Source organism: Ailuropoda melanoleuca, chromosome 5 (genome assembly GCF_002007445.2).
Source record: "Ailuropoda melanoleuca isolate Jingjing chromosome 5, ASM200744v2, whole genome shotgun sequence".
Classification (NCBI taxonomy): Eukaryota; Metazoa; Chordata; class Mammalia; order Carnivora; family Ursidae; genus Ailuropoda; species Ailuropoda melanoleuca.
In genome coordinates, this window is record NC_048222.1 from 11,257,624 (window position 1) to 11,275,919 (window position 18,296).

General features: G+C 49.1%; 1 protein-coding gene across 4 annotated transcripts in view; it reads right to left on the reverse strand.

Moving 5' to 3' along the window:
* JARID2 (jumonji and AT-rich interaction domain containing 2) overlaps positions 1-18,296 on the reverse strand; it is a 171,548-nt gene that overhangs the window by 36,267 nt on the left and 116,985 nt on the right. For all 4 annotated transcript variants that reach the window (XM_034660295.1, XM_034660297.1, XM_034660296.1 and 1 more), the window contains one exon: positions 15,940-16,116. In XM_034660295.1, coding sequence (XP_034516186.1) covers positions 15,940-16,093 — 154 coding nt within the window. In that variant the 5' untranslated portion in view covers positions 16,094-16,116. The remainder of the gene's footprint in view (positions 1-15,939; positions 16,117-18,296) is intronic.

Sequence of the window (18,296 nt, forward strand, 5' to 3'; positions counted from 1 at the left end):
ACTGAGCCAGATGTCAGAGGTGCAAAATGCACAAACAGTGCAACTCTCATTTTTTGGGGTTTGGAATATACTTACTTTTTATAAAAATGTTACTTGTGTTCACGTGTAATGGGTTTGTGTCATTTTAAAAAAAAAAAAGTATTTTAGGGGAGCCTGGCCGGCTCAGTCACAAGACCATATGACTCTTGATGTCGGGGTTGGGAGTTCCAGCCCCACATTGGGTGTAGAGATTACTAGAAGTAAATTTTAAAAATATATAGAATTTTTAGAAATACTTTAAAATTTCCTCACTTTCCATTTTAATATGGTAAATACCCATAAATACAGTCCTTTGGGGGTTGCTGAGTAGAAAGGGGTCCCAAAACCAAAAACCTGGACATCGCTAGGCTGGACAATCTTCTCCATGGTTAGCTCCAACATGGTTTCCAAAGATCTGGTGGCCCCCGTATTTTTGTTTAGCTCTACGAATCCCCAAAAACCTCAGGCTCTGAGAGGAAGCTACCTAATTTGAAGTCCAGGAATCACATGCTATGTGACGTTGGGCTAGCGCCTGTCCAACCCTCAGTTTCCTATTTATTACCTTGCAGGGTTGCTTGGAGCAATCAGTGAGAGAATATTCGTCTAGAAAGGGGCTAGCGGGCTGTGAAGCCAGCAACTGGCCAAGCGTTGGCTCTGTTAGGATCACCACACCCCTGATGGAGTCCATGCCAGAGATGTAGCAGGACACCCCTGCTCACATTTTCACTCCACTCCTTTCCCAACGAACCACAGGGCAAGGCCAGTGGCTTCACGGGGACTTCAAGGGACTAGAAAACACCAGACCATGCATCAGCATTATCTGCACCTGAGATGCTCCGTCCTGATGCTATCCTGATGCGGAGGAAGAGTTTCCGCCCCCCCCAGCATGGCAGCAACTCCTTGGGGAAACGGCTCTCGAAGCCGTGGGGTACCGGGACTCCAGGCAGGAAAGCATGTGCCACGAACCTTATAAACCAGACCGGTGCCCTGTGAACCGCGGCATGGCAGCCTTCTGCAGACTGTTTTGATCAGATCATCGGAAGGAGAGAAAAAGCATTCAAAAATACAAAACTTAAAAACGGAATGAAATTAACGTTGAATTGCAAACAAAGAGACGGCTTTCCAATGAATCCACTTTCTGTAACCACTTCGCTATTTTACAGCAGCCATACACCCAAATGGCAAACACAGCCAAAAAGTCAAATCATGTGTTAAATGGGGAGAAAGGGGGAGAAAGGGGGGGGAAGGGGCGGGGGTGGGGGCGATGGAGCCAGAGACAAGGTATATTTTGTCCTCAACAGCTCATTAATTTTAAGTGTCGTGGGAACCTGCCAGTTTTACCCCTCCAAGTAATTATCTTTTGTCTTAATTTGTAAGATTCTCGAGAAGGAGAAAGGAAAAAAAAAACATTCACTCTCACAGGGAAAGACTAAACCCTGTGAACCTAAGAGACAGAAAGAGAGAGAGACGGAGGCGCGCGGATGGAAAACTACACACGCTCTCCCCAATTAAAAGGAATAATTGGACTCGTTTCTTCAAGGGGAGAAAAAAAGCATTTATCACGGTGAACTGTATTAGGAAATTGTATTGTACTCAGATACAAATAGCTTTACATTAATGAACAGAGACAAATATATTGATTTGTATACACATACTCTGAAGGTTAAATGGCCAACAGACAAGTGTTTTCACACCACGGCAAGCAAAATCTTTACATCCCAAGGCTGATATTTTGATTTAGGGTTACTTCATGCCTGAGAAGCTCGGAGGTGCTCCCAATAAGGGATGAAAAAGGAATCAGGCAAGGCAAGTTACTTTAGAAACCTCTCTCCGGCAATCCCACAATCGTGGGGAAGCTGGAAAAAGCTACAGGTCCCGAGGAGGTGGCTCACAGTTTCAGCAGCTCTGGAGAGCTTGTCCGCAACGCCGGCCCCACAGCAGCTCAGCGCCCACAGCTGATGGAGAGCAAGCTCCTGGGGGAGTTCCAGAAGGCAGCCCAGGGAAAGCCGACTGGAAGGTCTTTAAAACCCTCCCACATCCACGGCCTCTCGTAGGGATGTGCTTAGCTTGGTTTTGATTTTTCCTTCCCGCATCACCAAACACATCTGTGCCTCCATTCCCTGAACCACAAAACCAGCTGCCGCCTCTTATCTGCCCTCCAGGAATCGCTCAAGTATTTAAAATGAGGTATATAAAATGCTGCGCGTTCTTCCGAGGAAGGAGTTCCGCAAAGAGAAGGAGGCTCAGCTTCTTCAAAGGTCCTGCTGTAACGGCGAAGAGCAAGGGCCCCATTTGAAAGCAGTGATGCCCCTTGAACAGAGCTGGCAAGGATGTGGGTCCACATGGGCCCGTCTCCGTGCCCTTCCCAGAACCAGACGCCCCCACCTTGCTGATGATTTGTGCGAATGAAGGCACCTCATCAGAACACCAGGACATCATCCTGATGTGTGTGTGTGTGGCGGGGGGGGTTTCTTTTGTTTTTCAATAAGGAGACTAGGAGAGAGAAGTTCCCCCCGCATGGCATCTGACAGAGGTTACAGGACACCCTGAGATGCCTGAGTGTCAGACCTGAGCTAAGGGGGTTCCTGAAGCCTTCGCTTACTTGAAAGACAGAAATATGCACAGGAGCCCTCACGGGAAGCACGGCTGCACGGTCTGCTAGCAGAGGCACAAAGACGGGGAGGAAGAAATGAACCCAAGGCCCAAAGGCTGGACCAACCCCAAAATTTCATAAAATAAGACCGGCTCCCTGTCCCACCCCCAAAACAAATCGAAGGGACAAAAAGAGAATCAGTGTAAATACAGAAGTGTGTGTGACGGAGAGGAAAAGAGAAGCACGCCAAGTTTCTGATCTGAAGCCAGATATTTAAATGTAAGCGTCATGTCATTACAAGGCGTCCCGACTTGGGGAAGACAGACTCCATCAATTGGCTGGCATTAAATCCTTGTTACTGTACAAAAGCTGCGCTCGCTCCCTGGAGCCAGTTCAACTTTGAGTCACTATTGTCTGAAAACAATGGAATGTCTGCCAACCTTGTGCCAATAGTTCAAAAGGATTTTCATGCAGCATGTGTGAGCGCTGTAACCCGGGCTGCCCTGGGCAGAAACGGCTCCCCTGGCTCAGCGGCAGCACTCACATGGTCTGCCAGAGAAGGCGGAGGGGACATGTTTGGGTCAGCATAAGTCCCATTATGACCTCACGGCGTGGCTCACGCACACCGGGAGCCAACGCCAGACTACAACACGAGATGGGAAACCTATCCTGGCCTCCGTGCACCCCGACCTCCAGCATCGCGAGCAAGCTCTATGGGTTTACACGGTGTTTGCAAACCCCCTCTAGAATTTCTACTCACTGAAATCCTACAGCTTTGATTATACATGTAACAGGAAAGAGGGGTGCCTGGGTGGCTCAGTTAAACGTCTACCTTTGGCTCAGGTCGTGGTCCTGGGTCCTGGGGTTGAGCCCCATGTCAGGATCCCTGCTCAGCAGGGAACCTGCTTCTCCCTCTCCCCCTCCCCCCTTAGCTCCTGCTCTCTCAAATAAATAAAATATATCATATATAACAGGAAAATACATTAAAAAGGATTTTTAAGGCGAATCAAATTTTCTACATGTGAACTTACAGAATTTAAGTCCTAGAATATTTTTCTACAATGGAAATTTGGTTGCCACTGTCCCAGGATCTAAAGATATGAAATACGTTATGTGCAATGATGTACAAATGGGGGCTGGACAGATTTGCCATTTAAACATGTTTCTTGCATATGTTCCTAGTAATTTCTGATACTGGAGTTTAAAAGGGCATTAGGACCTTCATGAGAATATAAAGGTCAGGGGAACAAAAAGACCATAAATCAGGATGAACCGTTTTTGTCACTGAAAAATGGTTTCTTGGCCTGCTTGGCCCCTAGAAGAGCTGAGGACAGGATGAGATGAATTAGGACGGTGACCAGCTCCCCCGGCCTGTGCCCACATCATTGGGCTTCTAAGACATCTGCACTCTCGAATATGCCAGAACAGGGCCTGGGGAGGGACATCCGGGCAAATGGCCTTTGGGACGGCAGGCAGTGGGCCGAGAGGGATTTCATGCTTTACCACTCTGCAGAAACAAGACAAAGGACACAGAAGTATGGGTTACACTCCAAAGGGGTGTGCATTAACTCCTTTCAGAACAGATGACTGCGGTGTTTTTTGCAGTCTAGGGTTTCAAAAAAAAAAAAAAAATCCTATATTCAAGAGGATGAATTCTCAAAGGCCAACCACATCTGAAGTAAATTATAAGGTTTCTGGCCCACCTTTGGATCCAAACAAGGCATCTGTAAGTATCCACAGCACACTGGCAGAAACACACGTTGGAAACGTGCACCGGATTGCATCTGGAAGGCTCCCGCACATACAAGTTATAGAACTGGTAATTTTCAGAGTAAAAATACCAGTAGAGAAAAACTAAATATAGGAATATTTGCATTGTGATAAGGATTGCTTTCCACGTTCTCAAAATAAATATCACAGAGCTGCTACTGAATCACGAACACCTCCACCCACCCTCCAGCCAGGAAACAAAGGGCTGTCAGAAATCCTACGTGCACATCTTATGGTCTCTGGGAACAGCACATCTTCCCGACTGCAGGCTCCCTGTAAGACAGGCCAGAGGAAATTAACTGAAAATATTAAATACTGAGCAGTTTGGCGAAGAGCTCAGCAATTCAATTTACAATGCGTAGGGTATAAACACATCCCAGCCAATTCTGAGCAACAAAACAGATTAAAGTTTCTGAAAATCTAATAGAATATATTCATTTTTTCAGAACTGCAGGCTGTTTTCTACTTCTTTAGAAGTGTCGTGGGGTGTGACGCCAGGAGGAGGATGGCGGCCAGCATCCACTTTTTAAGAACTCACCACCCATCAGGCACCGACCGCGCTAAGGGCATCTATCATTCATTTAAGTCCTAAAAGATTTTTGTTTATCTTTAATAAGCTATAATTCACATTATCGTGTAATTTGCTCATTTGAAGAGGACTACCAATCCCGTGGATTTTTGCATATTCAGAGCCGCGCAGCCCATGACCACAATGCAAGTTTGAAATGTTTTCGTCGCCCCAAGATGAAACACTACACACACCCATGGGCGCCCCCTTCCCAACCTCCCCTCTCAGACCCCAACTGACAAGCCACATGTTATCAGATGTTTGCAAACGGGGAAAGGAAGGTTTCAGGGGTTGCAGGAACTGGCCCACTGACAGCTGGTCAGGAAAGCATCTGAGCCAAAAGCTGGTCCCCATCAGCAGTCACTGAACTCTATGTAAGGCCCTCAGCCCAGAGCGGAATGGCCCTACCGTGACCAGGAAGAGGCATCCCCACACTGAAACAGGAGAGGGGCCAGCCCACTGTCCTAAGCATGTGGTGGGGGAGGGGGCTGTCCCTAAGGTCCTGCGTGGAATACTGCACTTTCTACCAGACACACACATGCTCATAAAAGTCTTGAAAAGGGCACGCCTATTCTGTTGTTAAGATTCTGTTTATTTGAGAGACAGCAAGCATAATCAGGGGGAGCAGCAGAGGCAGAGGAAGAGGCAGATTCCCTGCTGAGCAAGGAGTCCGACATGGGGCTCGATCCCAGGACGCCGGGATCCCGACCTGAGCCGAAGGCAGACACTTCACTGACTGAGCCACCCGGGCGCCCGACACTCCTATTCCTCTGTGGGGGTAAGAAAACAAGGACGAAGAAAAGGCTGCAGCCATCCATGGGAAGACGAGAGCCAGCGTGGTGCCTGCAAACCACTACACCGAACGGCCCCAAATACAGAAGCGGAGGACGGTGAGCCAACAGACCCTTGTGACCCCCCATTACACGTACTACTGCTCTTTAAAAACACGCTCCCAGCCCGTAGTCCAACTTTTGGGAAAACTCACTTGCCTCAACAGGAGGAAAGAAAAAAAACAAAAACAACAGCAACAAAATGAAGCTGCCAGAGGTGAGGAAAAGGTGAAGAGAATACCCCATGAAGAAAGCAGCATCTGCCGGCTGCCCAGGGCTGCGGTGAGGCCCCCGGACAGCCCGCGTAGACACGGGGAGGGCAGCATGCACCTCCAAGGCAGAACTACTGTAAACTCGTCCAAATGACTGCATTTTGGCCCTCGCACAACAGGCCCCTGGTGTGAATCCAAAAGCAATTAAATCATTCCAGCTGGGAGTCCAACGACATGTTGTTTAAAAAGTCTTCTGAGAGGGGCGCCCGGGTAGCGCAGTCATTAAGCGTCTGCCTTCGGCTCAGGGTGTGATCCCGGCGTTGTGGGATAGAGCCCCACATCAGGCTCCTCCGCTGGGAGCCTGCTTCTTCCTCTCCCACTCCCCCTGCTTGTGTTCCCTCTCTCGCTGGTTGTCTGTCACATAAATAAATAAAATCTTTAAAAAAAAAAAAAAAGTCTTCTGAGAAACGTCCCTCTTCAGAAAGAGATGAGCACGGAGAAGACGGATGTTCAGCGCTGTTTTTCAAAAGTGCAAAAAAACATGTGAAAAATCTACCACACGGGGCTGATGTAAACGGAGAACTCTCCCCACGTTCCCCTGTGCAATGGGTAAGGAAGGCCCGGCCGCTGTGACAACACTGAGGAAAACCTATGCCAAATTCATTCCAAACCAATGCATTCATGCCTCTAGCCTACCACGCTCATCCCACTGGAAAAAAATAACCAGTTAGGAGAACTTTTCAAAAATGAAGCCATTTCAAGTATCAACTTGCAACATCAATATCCCCAGAGCAGTGTTTTGACGGTGTTGTTCTATTTCTAAATAGGGATTACCTCAGGGCACCCTTGCTCAGATCACGTGAGGTCCTGTAGATGGAAGAGTGTTCTGGAAACTCTGAAGAACTAGTGGGGTAGGAGCAGCCGGAGGCCTCGTTATTGTGACCCCAGAGCGTGAACCCAGGGCTGTGGACACGCATGACACAGTGCACGTCACATCAGATTATGCATTTTAATAAACAAATGCACTTCCATGAGGATGCTCGACAGATCAGAAACGAGAACATCGGGGTCCGGGGGCATGTCTGCAAAATGAAACATCTGCCTGGGGACAGCAGGCCCTGGCAGGAGACGGCTGGGGGCAGGGCTGCGCGCCTGCAGAAGAGAAGTGTGGTCACAGACGGGCCCAAGCGGACACGGATGTCACGGGGCGAGCCCGGGGGTGCGTGTTCTCCCCTGGTGCCACCTTCCGTGGGGTCAGGTGCCGCACCTTGCCTCCACGCCCTGAGCCCCACGCCTGCTCCAAAGGGAAACCCTCTGCTTCACTCAGGGAGGAAAGGGGGAGGGTCCAAGGTTTGGGGAAAAACAAGACAAAGCAGGACACCATCAGCAGTCTGGCTCCTGGTTTCTTCGAGCTAACACCGCCCAAATGAAACTGTTCGGGACACGTGGCCACATCGGGGCTTTGGGCCGAGCTACCCCAACACTAAAGTGCTCACATTCCACATTTTGCTTTCTGAGCATTTACCTTCCCCACATTTCAGGGAGGGTTGCCCTCCTGGGGGAGGACATGGATGCTGGGGGACATCCCCACATACCTCCACATCCCTGGCACGCAAAGTGGGGAGAAGCCCCACTTGGACACGTGAACACCGGGTCATGGAGAAGCACGAGACAGCAGCTTGCTGTCCAAGTTCTCGTGTGAAAAATAATCAACCGTTCTGAGCACCTGCGTGACCACATGGTAAGGATGCCCTTGTCAAGGTCCGAATTTTAGTTAGGGATCTTCACCCAGATCAACAGGGATCTTGTAAAAGTCCTCCAGCTGGCACACACAGCAATGCCATCGGCCGCTGTAAGAGATCCTGGTGGTGGCTGTTCCTGTGCACAAGACACGTGTACATACCTGCTCTTTGTGCCGGGACAGAAACGATCGTACGACTGCTAAGCTACTCTACCCTGCTCGTCTCACGGAAGAGGGCATTAAGAATCAGAGAAGTTGCACGCCTCCCCCAGGAACACACAGCTCATTCGTAGCTTTACAAGAGGCAGGACACGAAGCTCCTGGTGACTGTTCGATGCCGATAAAGACCTTTGTAGGAAATGGACCAAAAAAACGAAACAACAAAAAAGAACAGAACAAACACGTGATGGGCAACCTGGTATTACAATGGAATTCCAATTATCTAGAAAGGGCTGGGGAAGCTGTGCAACGCGAATTATTGCATTTTCGAAGATCACTCCATTTTACCTAGACCACTTTGGGGTGATGAGCTTCGAGGAGCGAGGGCCCCTTTCCCTACTGTGGAAAATCGTGCCTGTGGGACGATCCTCACATCCTCCTGCCTGGGGACTGACTCCCGATCATCACTGGGACTTGCTTTAATAAACTGCTGGTGGGGGTTTGTTTCCTTATCACTTGCTTCCTCTACGTAAGAGAGGATGCAGCACGGGGGGGGGGGGGGGGGGGGGAGCAGCTCACCTGACCAGGTAACGAGAGCGCCCCGCGTTCCTCTGCAGCTCGGCCTGAAACTGGCCTTCTCCAAAGAGGACTTCCCCCCCCCCCTTTTGCCCTTTTACATTGTGGGCCCTTCTGACTTCTCTCTCTTCAACAAACCCACTCCTCTCTCTCTGGGTCACCTGAAGTTGGAGGAGCATCGCTAACAGCATGGATGTTTCCTTTTTTTTTTTTTTTTCTTCCCAAAGCATGTATACTTCTGAGCTGGCTTCAATGCCTTCCCGCCTTCCCTTCCACCGGCCTTGCACAGAAGAACTGCCATCCTGTACGTTTTAATTATTTGGCTGCCGAGCACATGAAAGCCAGGCGAGCAACAGCACAAGTGGGGACCCAAGCGGAGCTTTATACTGCGGGCAGTGGCTGGCGGAGCGGACTTTCAGACGCTGCCTACCAGACAGGAGTCAACTCTACCATCGCAGCACAGACTGCCCACCACAAAACACCAGTGTTCACTCTCTCCCCGACGCACAATCCTGTGCGGAGCTGGAAGCATTTCCAAAACCCTGACTCTCGGCTGCGCACTGCCTGGTTCGTGATGGGCATTAAGAGCTCAGATCTTCCACGTGCCCCACCGTAAGCAGGACCACCGCCTGCCCCGACCCCTTCACAGTGACTCTTGTACAGGAAATGGAATCAAGAGAGACTGTAGATGAACACGTCCTGAAAACTCTAATGTTCTTTTTTTTTCTTAAGGATTTTATTTAAGAGCACGAGAGAGAGTGAGGGGCAGAAGGAGAAGCAAGCTCCCCACAGGGCAGAGAGCCCAACGCGGGGCTCAATCCCAGGACTCCAGGATCACGACCTGAGCCAAAAACAGATGCTTAACCAACTGAGCCACCCAGGTACCCCTGAAAACTCTACCGTTCTTACTGTCACGCGTGGAAAACAGCCCTCAAATCACACCTTCACACAAAAAAAGCAGGTGTATGAGACCACCAACCAAAACGAGTTGGAGAAATCACCCTCTTAACTACGACCATGTCCACATGCGCAGCTAACACAGAGCCTCCAGACTTTCACTCAGTGCCCACCTTCCAGATGAACTTCCAAGGGAGGCAGCTATCATCGGTGGCCAGCTGGGTGGTCAGAGTCCGAAGCCTGGGCTTGGAAGCACTGGGCTCAATTCTCCTCCTGCTGCATCTCCCAGTTTTATCAACATGAAAGGTCAAAGGTTGACTTAACTCAGCTAGCATAAGCCAGGCTGACGGCACAGTGGGAACTTCAGCTAATTCGCTCAGAGCCCTTCCCCAGGGGCACACCTCACAGAGAACTGCAGGCGGACTGAACATCTACCCCACTTCCAAGGGCACCTGTGCTTCCATTCACACCAAACCATTCCCGTGTGTCAACGTGTCTCAAGTGACTTTTCCATGTCAGTGCAATGTCACCTCGGTGAAAACCTCAGGCTCACGCAACCCCTAGGGCACCAGTCTCTTAAAGGGCCTTCCTTTATTTCTGCCTCTAAGCTGTGCACACTCCATCCCTCAAAATGCTGTCATAGCTCATCTTCCCAAAATGCAAATGTGATCACAGAATACCCTTGGCCAAGGAAAAGTGCTTTACTTCAGGAAGGGAGGGAGAGGGGCAGGGAGAGAGAGAACACCCCACTCTCTGCATCAGAGGATGCCCTGACACTACATCTCGGGTTGTATTTTCTTTCCATGGGAACGTACAGAAGATTTGGTACTCAGATGTCCAAAAACACAACGCCCGTCAAACGTACACAAGAAACTACAGAACACTGCTTTTCAAAGAGTCCAAACACTCGAGTATCTTGGCTGCTTGTACCCAACGGCCCTTCCGATGTCTGGGTTTGCACCTGGGTGTGCAGAAGGCTCATCGAAGTCATAGGACAGGGGGCCACACCAGAAGCGACGGCAAGAGAGTGAGAAACACAGAGTGACCGGGGAGAGGGCATACAGGAACCAGACACTAAGCCTGTGTGCTCGGGAAACACGGAGAGTGCCTGAATGTCTCCGTTTCTGATGGACTCTCCAGGGAGTGCCCCATACCATCGGCTCCTTGGGGAAAAGGGTCCGTATTCCTTATTCACCGGGGTTAGCTTCCAAAAGCACTAAAATTAACACACAGTCTTATGCATGTTTCCCATGTGCTCATAAGTTAAACTTAGTTGATGTAGGACACAAAAATTAACTCCATAAAATTCCATAAGTGGTTAACAAGGCAAGATCCTGCCCTCAATAAGGATAGGACTGTGTTTCAGCACTTCCCCAGCAAAATGATTTCCAGAGCTCCCTTCCAAATCCTCCACAAATACAATGCTTTCAGGAATAAGAAAACAAGATCTCTGTCCAAAAATCACAGGCATTAACATTTGCCAAAAACTCACACAGTAATTTTGCAGGCAATATTAATGGTGCAGTCGATTTGGTACTCTATGTGACGTGTTTGGTCTTCTGAAAATCTCACAGTGGAATAACTGTACTAACAACCATGTTCGTTTAGGAGATAGAAGGATGTGGAAGGTCTCCATGCCCATGGCAACATTAACCAACTCAGACATAGTACAAATTCCTACTTTTCTACAGGGAAACTAAAGAGCAGGTGAACGGAATCCCAGAGAAAAATGCCCGTGGGGGATCAGTGCCTCGTGTGGGAATGAGAAACGCCCCAGACTGAGAGGCTGCATGAATGAGGCCGGGGTCTCAGACAATACGGCAGTGCAGGAGGGACTGGTGTCTGGCAGACACGTACACACAAGGACAGATCACCTGGGCCTGCAGTGGTCTCTCCGTCACCTCCCCCCAAGTTTAGGTGGGTACATAGCTTCATGGGTTCTCACCAGGATCGGTTTTGGGATTCTACTGGGGTTGAACCGAAAACCAAACCTTTGAAACTAGAGCCAATCCCTTCCCAGCTCAAAAACTGACATAATCAAAAAGATGAAGGGCTGCAGGTTCGGGTAACTCAAGCTGTAAGCCAACGACTTCAGGAAAAATCAGAGTGGTGGCCCTTTGTCTTAAGTGGCCCCCCCACCCCCCGCAAAAGAAACTTCGTTCCCTGGATAGCAAATACATATACTGTAGACTGTAGCACACTGTCCTCCACAATACAGAAAATAAAATTTTAAGACGAGAGAGATGTATGTAGGACCCATGATGAAGAAAACAGTCATGAGAAGTAGACCCGCAGGAACCAGCCCTATCAGAACCAGCACAGACAGGAAATAAAGGGCCTTGCGACTTCTGGTTTCTACAAGCCTCACGCAGGAAAGTTCGGCAAGTGGCTCTAAGTATGAGTAGAGTCAGCACTCTAAGAAGCCCAGCTGGTCTGGGCATCTGCCTTGTTCCCCGTCACCTCGCACTCCACCTCCCGAGAAGCCAGCGTAGTCGGGGAGGAAGACAGGAGCGTGTACAAGGGCACAGAGGCAGAGAAGACACTAAAAGGGGCGTGTGGGTTCTCAGCTCAGGCACCCCCACTACATCCAACGACACACACTGTCCCCCACTGCCCGCATCCAAGAGCCCTAAAATCCACTACACAGAAAGAACCCCAGAATATTTCAGCAAGTGAATCCCCAAAGTGAACATTTAAAACCCTTTCATAGTCGATACAGTATATTTTTCATTCACATGGTAACTATTAAAAACAGTAAAATATGCTGACATTTAAAAAAAAAAATTAGAAGTTGGGGGGCGCCCGGGTGGCTCAGTTGGTTAAACTCCTGCCTTCAGCTCAGGTCATGATCCCGGGGTCTGGGGATCGAGCCCCATGTCCGGCTCCTGGCTCAGCGGGGAGCCTGCTTCTCCCTCTGCCCCCTCCCCCTGCTTGTGGGCTGTCAAATAAGTAATAAAATAAAATCTTTAAAAAAATAAAATGCAATAAATAAAAAATAAACTAGAAGTCTACTTTTGTGTAGACATGCAGATATGTGCGTCTGTAGAGAGACATTTTCCTGGACTCCTACTGGCAGTGACCGTGGTCAATGCAAAACTGTTACTCTCTCCCCTCAGACAGGGAGGAGACACCAGCCAATTCCCTCACCCTCACCCCAACCCTTCATGACACTTTGTAACATGGCACCAGACACCCGCTGCCCCTTCACCGCTCAGCAGCTCACCAGAAAAAAGAATTTAAAAGTAAGCTGCATGCACAGTGAAGGAGACTTTGGATCCTGGAAGGAGAATCAATGAGAAGGTGGCCTAGTGAACCAGCAAGTGCAAACAAGCTGAAAAGAAGGAGGTGGGGACCCAACCACATATGCAAAAGCAGACACGGGATTAATTCGCCACATCCACAATCAGACTGCAATAGTATGATTTATAAGAAATATATATTTGGTCACTGATATGGATTTGAGGGGACACCTGCGTGGCTCAGTAGGCTGAATGTCCGCCTCCTGGTTTCGGCTCAGGTCCTGATCTCAGGGTTGTGAGATCGAGTCCTGCATCTAGCTTCCCCGCTCAGCTCAGTCTACTTGGATATGCTCTCCCTCTGCCTCCTTCCCCATCATGCTGTCTTCTCTCCCTCTCAAATAAATAAATAAAATCTTATAAACAAAAAACAAAAAACATGTATTTGGTCCTTACTCGTGATTCCTGGCTCGCAGTTCCCCAAGCCCTAGAGTTTCCAAAGCCTTGAGAGTGATACAGAGATCTTGTCTTATTTTAGTGAGGGGACCTTTAGAAAATACCTAAAGGTGGGGGCTGGCAGCCAGCAGAACCAACCTTGTGAGCAGTGGACTGGAACTTTCAGCCCCACCCCTCTGATCTCTGGGAAGGTGAGAGCAGCTGGATGGGGACTCCGCCAATGGCCAAGGACTTGGTCAATCATGACTATGTAATGACGCCTGTTTTAAAAACTCAAAAGGACAGGGTTCTAAGAACTTCTGAGGGGGAGGCCCATGGAGATGCAGAGAGTGGCGGGCACGGAGGGGGCGTGGGAGCTCTATGCCCTTTCCCCAGAGCTCACCCTCTGGACCTCTCCATATGGCTACTGATCTGTATCCTTTATCAAACTAGTGGAGGTGAGTGTCCCCCGAGCTCTGTGAGCCACTCTAGCAAGTTAATCAAACCTGAGGGGGAGGTGGCTGAACCTCCAGTGTGTAACTGGTGGGTCAGAAGCCCACGTAACAAGTGGCACATCTGAGCAGGGCATGGGGGGCAGTCTTACAGGACTGAGCACTTAACCCGTGGACTCTGACGCACTCTCCACGTGCATCATGTTGGTATGGGGTTAAATTCTCAGCACCCTGCTGGTGACCCAGAACTGCTGGCTATTGTGGGGGAAAGTGGGTATTCACCCCCGGTGCTGGAACTGGGTTCAGAAACCCCAAAAGACTGACAAATTCACCCACGCAACACAATGAGACAATGAAAAACTATCAAGGAACCATTCTGATGCTATCCTAATGAAATACAGCTCTATCCCATGGACACAGAGACCAACCGAGAGTAGTTTAATTTCATGTTTGTTCGTTCACTCTCGACTCCTATTAAACCCAAAGTAAAACTAGAAAATACCTCCTCAAGAATCCGAACAAACAAAAAAAATCCCCTTAAGTCTGCTTTCCAGCTTCATTCTACCTCAGAAAGCTCACCCCTTCTGACTGCATCAGCCAGCAGCTCTGGGATGATAAATTCCCAGTCAGTTCTCGGGAGTTCTGTGTCTCACCATCCCTGCAAACTCAGCAGATAATAAAGTTCTTAACTACCCCCAAATCACCTCCCTTCCTAATTCCTGTTCTATTACCTCCAGCCCTGGCTCTCCAGGCAGCAGTGAAACGCAGCCCACCTTTGCTTCTAATCGCCCTGGCGCTCACGGGAGCCACTCTCTGTTCCCACGTCCAGCCCCCCAGCGGTGATTTCCTGGTTGGGCTCCCTGGACGCTCCTTATCTATCTTCACTTCAGACAGCTCTGTGGCTGCAGGGATCATTCTCAACTTGATCTATTTCATCCCATTTCCACATCTATCATCATCCACCATTTCCCATTCTCCACACTGGAACTGTTTCCTCCTGCCCAGCAGGGCACGTTATCATACCTACACCCGTATTCCGACTCTGTTCCAACAGTCGAGACTTCCCGACGACCACAGCTGTAGGGGGAACCCTTGTTCCTCTGACGTTAAAATTAAGTCAGCATTTTGTAGTCTGCACTGGGAGTATTAACCCTCTCTCCTCAACTCAAGTTCTTAAAAAGAGGGTCACACCCTCCACTCTGTCGGCATGCCTCCTGAACACAGTCCTAATTGAGAAGCAGGACAGACAACTGTTACAGTGACAAGGCAGAAATGCTCCACAACGGTGAAAGCCAGGCACGTCCCCATCACATCGAGCCTGTGCTGGACCCCAGCCCCTACTGTGCACGGGGTCCACAAAGACGAGTGGTGGCTCAGTGCACAGCCACGGAGGGAAAAAATGGAGAAATCTGCCTTGGCCTCAATCACTTACCAACAGCACTGTTTTCTGCCACAGACAGACAGGAGCTGGCTGCCTCATGGGGTCTCTGAGCCCTGAATGAAACAGGATGCCTACCATCCCGGTAGGGAGCACAACAGGAATAGGCTGTAATACCTCCCCGCCCCCATCTCCTTGCTTCACTCCAGGCCTGACTCTCCACCTCTCCTTGCCTATTTGTCTCGTCTACTTTCCCAGTTGGTCCAAGTCCTCCTCCCAACCCTACCCCTGCCGTAGTTCTCTCCCCACCCCTTCATCCTCCCAGCTGCAGTGCCGCAAGGAACTCTCGGTCCCTTGTTACCTCTGGCCAGGCAACCATCCACAACTCCAGCCTTCTGAGGTGGTCCCCCTTCCTCAGGCCCCCTTCCCTTTATGCAGTCCTCACAGTCGAGGCCAGCTTCACCTTTTCAGAGCACAGAGCACAACTCCAATGACGTCACTTCCTTGTTGAAAAACCACTGAGCACTTCCCACGGCCAACTCACTTAAGGCGATTCCTCACTGATACCCACTCTTGTCTTCCTCCCACACGCTGCAGCCCTTGAGGAAAAAAAACCAACCAGTCTGGTTCATAATAGAGAGGCATTTACTTGATTCCACATGCTCAGTAACAGTTTTCTTTCTACGTGCCCTCCACCTGCTAAAACAACAGTAACTGTAAGTTGATCACAAGAGATTTTTCATGCGATCTTCTTGGACATCCCTGTTTAGAGGGGATCTCTTCCTCTTCCGAATCCCATTACCTGCAGCTCTTACAGGACGGATCATCGCCTCCACAACACAAGAATATCCATACCCGTGTCTTAGTCTGTTCATCTAGAATGTGCTGGGTCGTACTCACCTCTTTGCCCTGCAAGTGCCTGGCACCTGGAGACGTGCCCCGCACCAGCTCCGCCACCAACCAGCTACGCGGCTTTCACCTTCATCTTCTAGCTCAACAGATGACCTACTGCAGCGCTCTCGGTCGGAGCTGTGGATTCCAGCATTTTCTACCCCAAATCAAGAGTGGACCTACCATGCCCGTTGTGAACATGCTTGTGGGTTTTTCCTTTCCTGGGGGTAGACTGGCATGAAGTTGAAGAATTGTTGGTGGCTGTTTTGACGTCTTCCGTCTCATCGTCTTCCTCCTCGACGTCCTCCTCGTCCTGAGAGCTTCCGAAATATACCATGCTGTTGGGCAGCGCAGGAGAACCTGGGTGGGTTTAAGGAAGAGGGCTCGTGAACACAGGCCTTGGTCCTCGCCCGTTCCGGGAGGGGCACTACACATGGAGACATCTATTAAGGTACAACCTAAATCCTCACACCTGAGCAGATAAAACAAAGCTGTCTCTATGGCCACTTTTATTTTTCAAATATCCGCCAGGAAATAAAACTCCATCTGTGTCCTTTCAATGGAGTTCAAGCAAAATCCGCCCCCCCCCGGATGGGGGATAATGCCATTCACCAAACACAGCACATCAAAATTTTAAATCTCACATGAATAGTCTGGGGAGGGGGGATGGCAACCACCAAGAACTGAACTGAGCAACAGGGAAGGGGAATAAAATCAGTAAAATTAAAAACACCTACTTACAATGTCAAGGAAGAATGGAAGAGACTATTTTGGGTTATGCATTTAACTTACTAGACTTAACATGAATTTAAGCAAATGAATTTAAAAATGAAAGACAAACCAAGTGGTAATAACAGAATACGACATTTCCCTATCTTAAGGTCACGGTCTTGTATTCACAATGAGGTGAATGACATGGATTCCCCCAAATCACAAGATATTTGGAAGCTACTTTGATATTATGATCAGGTTAATAGCATGTAAAATTATTAAAATAAATTCCAGCACAAGACTAAACTATAAGGGCTGGATTTAAAAACAAAACAAAAACCTCCTGAGAGCAAACCCCACACCCCTCATTCCTTTTACACCTTAACCTTCTGCTCGTGCCCCTGAATGTTTCCATTTCTGAATTTAAGATAAAGCAGTCACATCAGAAGATAAGCTCAGTATTACAAAAAAGTACAACACAGTTCTTCTTTATCACACAATGACAATTTAGAAGATCCCTCAACTCACTGATTTATTGTTTAGGACCAGAGGCTGCTTAAAATCCAAAGAAAATCTCCCAAATTAATTTCCAGTAACACCTTCAATCTTCTTAACCATGAAGTATTTTAGGGAGAGCTACTACCAAGCAGCAGAAGAACTATTAAGTGTGAAATTCATTCCTTCTCGCCTCTGCTTTCTGGTGCATGAGCTGACACTCCAGCATTCTCAACGACGACCCAGGTGACCAATCTGTTCTCCTTCCCAACGGAGATCTCGAACTTCAGACACAAAGGTTTAACAATCCCTGTCAGGCTGCCGAGCCACACGATCCCACAAGGACATGGAAATAAACGGGCAGCTTCAGGGAGCGGAAGTGGTTAGGCCCAATACCTGTCTTGTAAAAATGCAAAGACCGCACAGATACCTCCAAGCCCCCTTCTTCCTTCTACTGCATTTTAAAAACCCCAGAAGTTATGTGGGTCACACCACTAGGTAGAAATGAAATTCCAAAGGGATGTACGCGGCAGAACAGACTTGGCTACGGTCTGACAGGAGCCATTTACTCTTGCTTGTTTCCTCCCCTTTGATCATTTCCAATTAGAAGCAGGTTTTCAATGGAAGGAAGGTTCTTATAAACCAGGAGTTACAGATGAAGGAAAAAAAGGAAAAAGAAAATATCTAGCTAGTCATATTTCCCCCGGAACAACCTATCTATACGTGCTCCAAAGTGGTTTTCGGATTAGTCCAAGAGTGACTAGGGAAAGAGGGGACAGCGCCCTTCCCGGTTCCCAAATCGGAGTCCGCAGCTGGGATTCTCTGATCACAGATGGGTACAGGGCAGGTGCCTCCAGAGTTCAATGACCAATCCTGCTGGATCTTTCGCTCCCAAATCTAACTGTATGAGTACTTTAGAAACAGCAGGACACACTGTATCTCAGCACTCATGAGACAGATGGACAGACACAGACATTCATTTTACCACAGGCTCCCACTCAGCCTGGCACAGAACACGATAGAGGCAACACATTACGTGCTGTCGGACAGACCTAGCAAGGAACTTCCAGGCTTGGAAGTGTGGGGCTCGGTCATGAGATTTCGCTCTTCTGTGAAATGAGAGGGAATGAGGGAATCATCTTTTCAAGTGCCTCCCAGATGAAATTACCCATGTCGGATTTCTTCTGAGGAAGAGCCTCCCCTGGCTCGAGCTTGAACTCAAGGACCAGCCCTGAGAAGAGCAGGCGTGGGTGTGGAGAGCCCGCAGCAGCCCATGGACACCACTGCCCACCAGAGGGCAGCAGGGGAAGGGATGTGCTGGCGGCGGGGGGGGG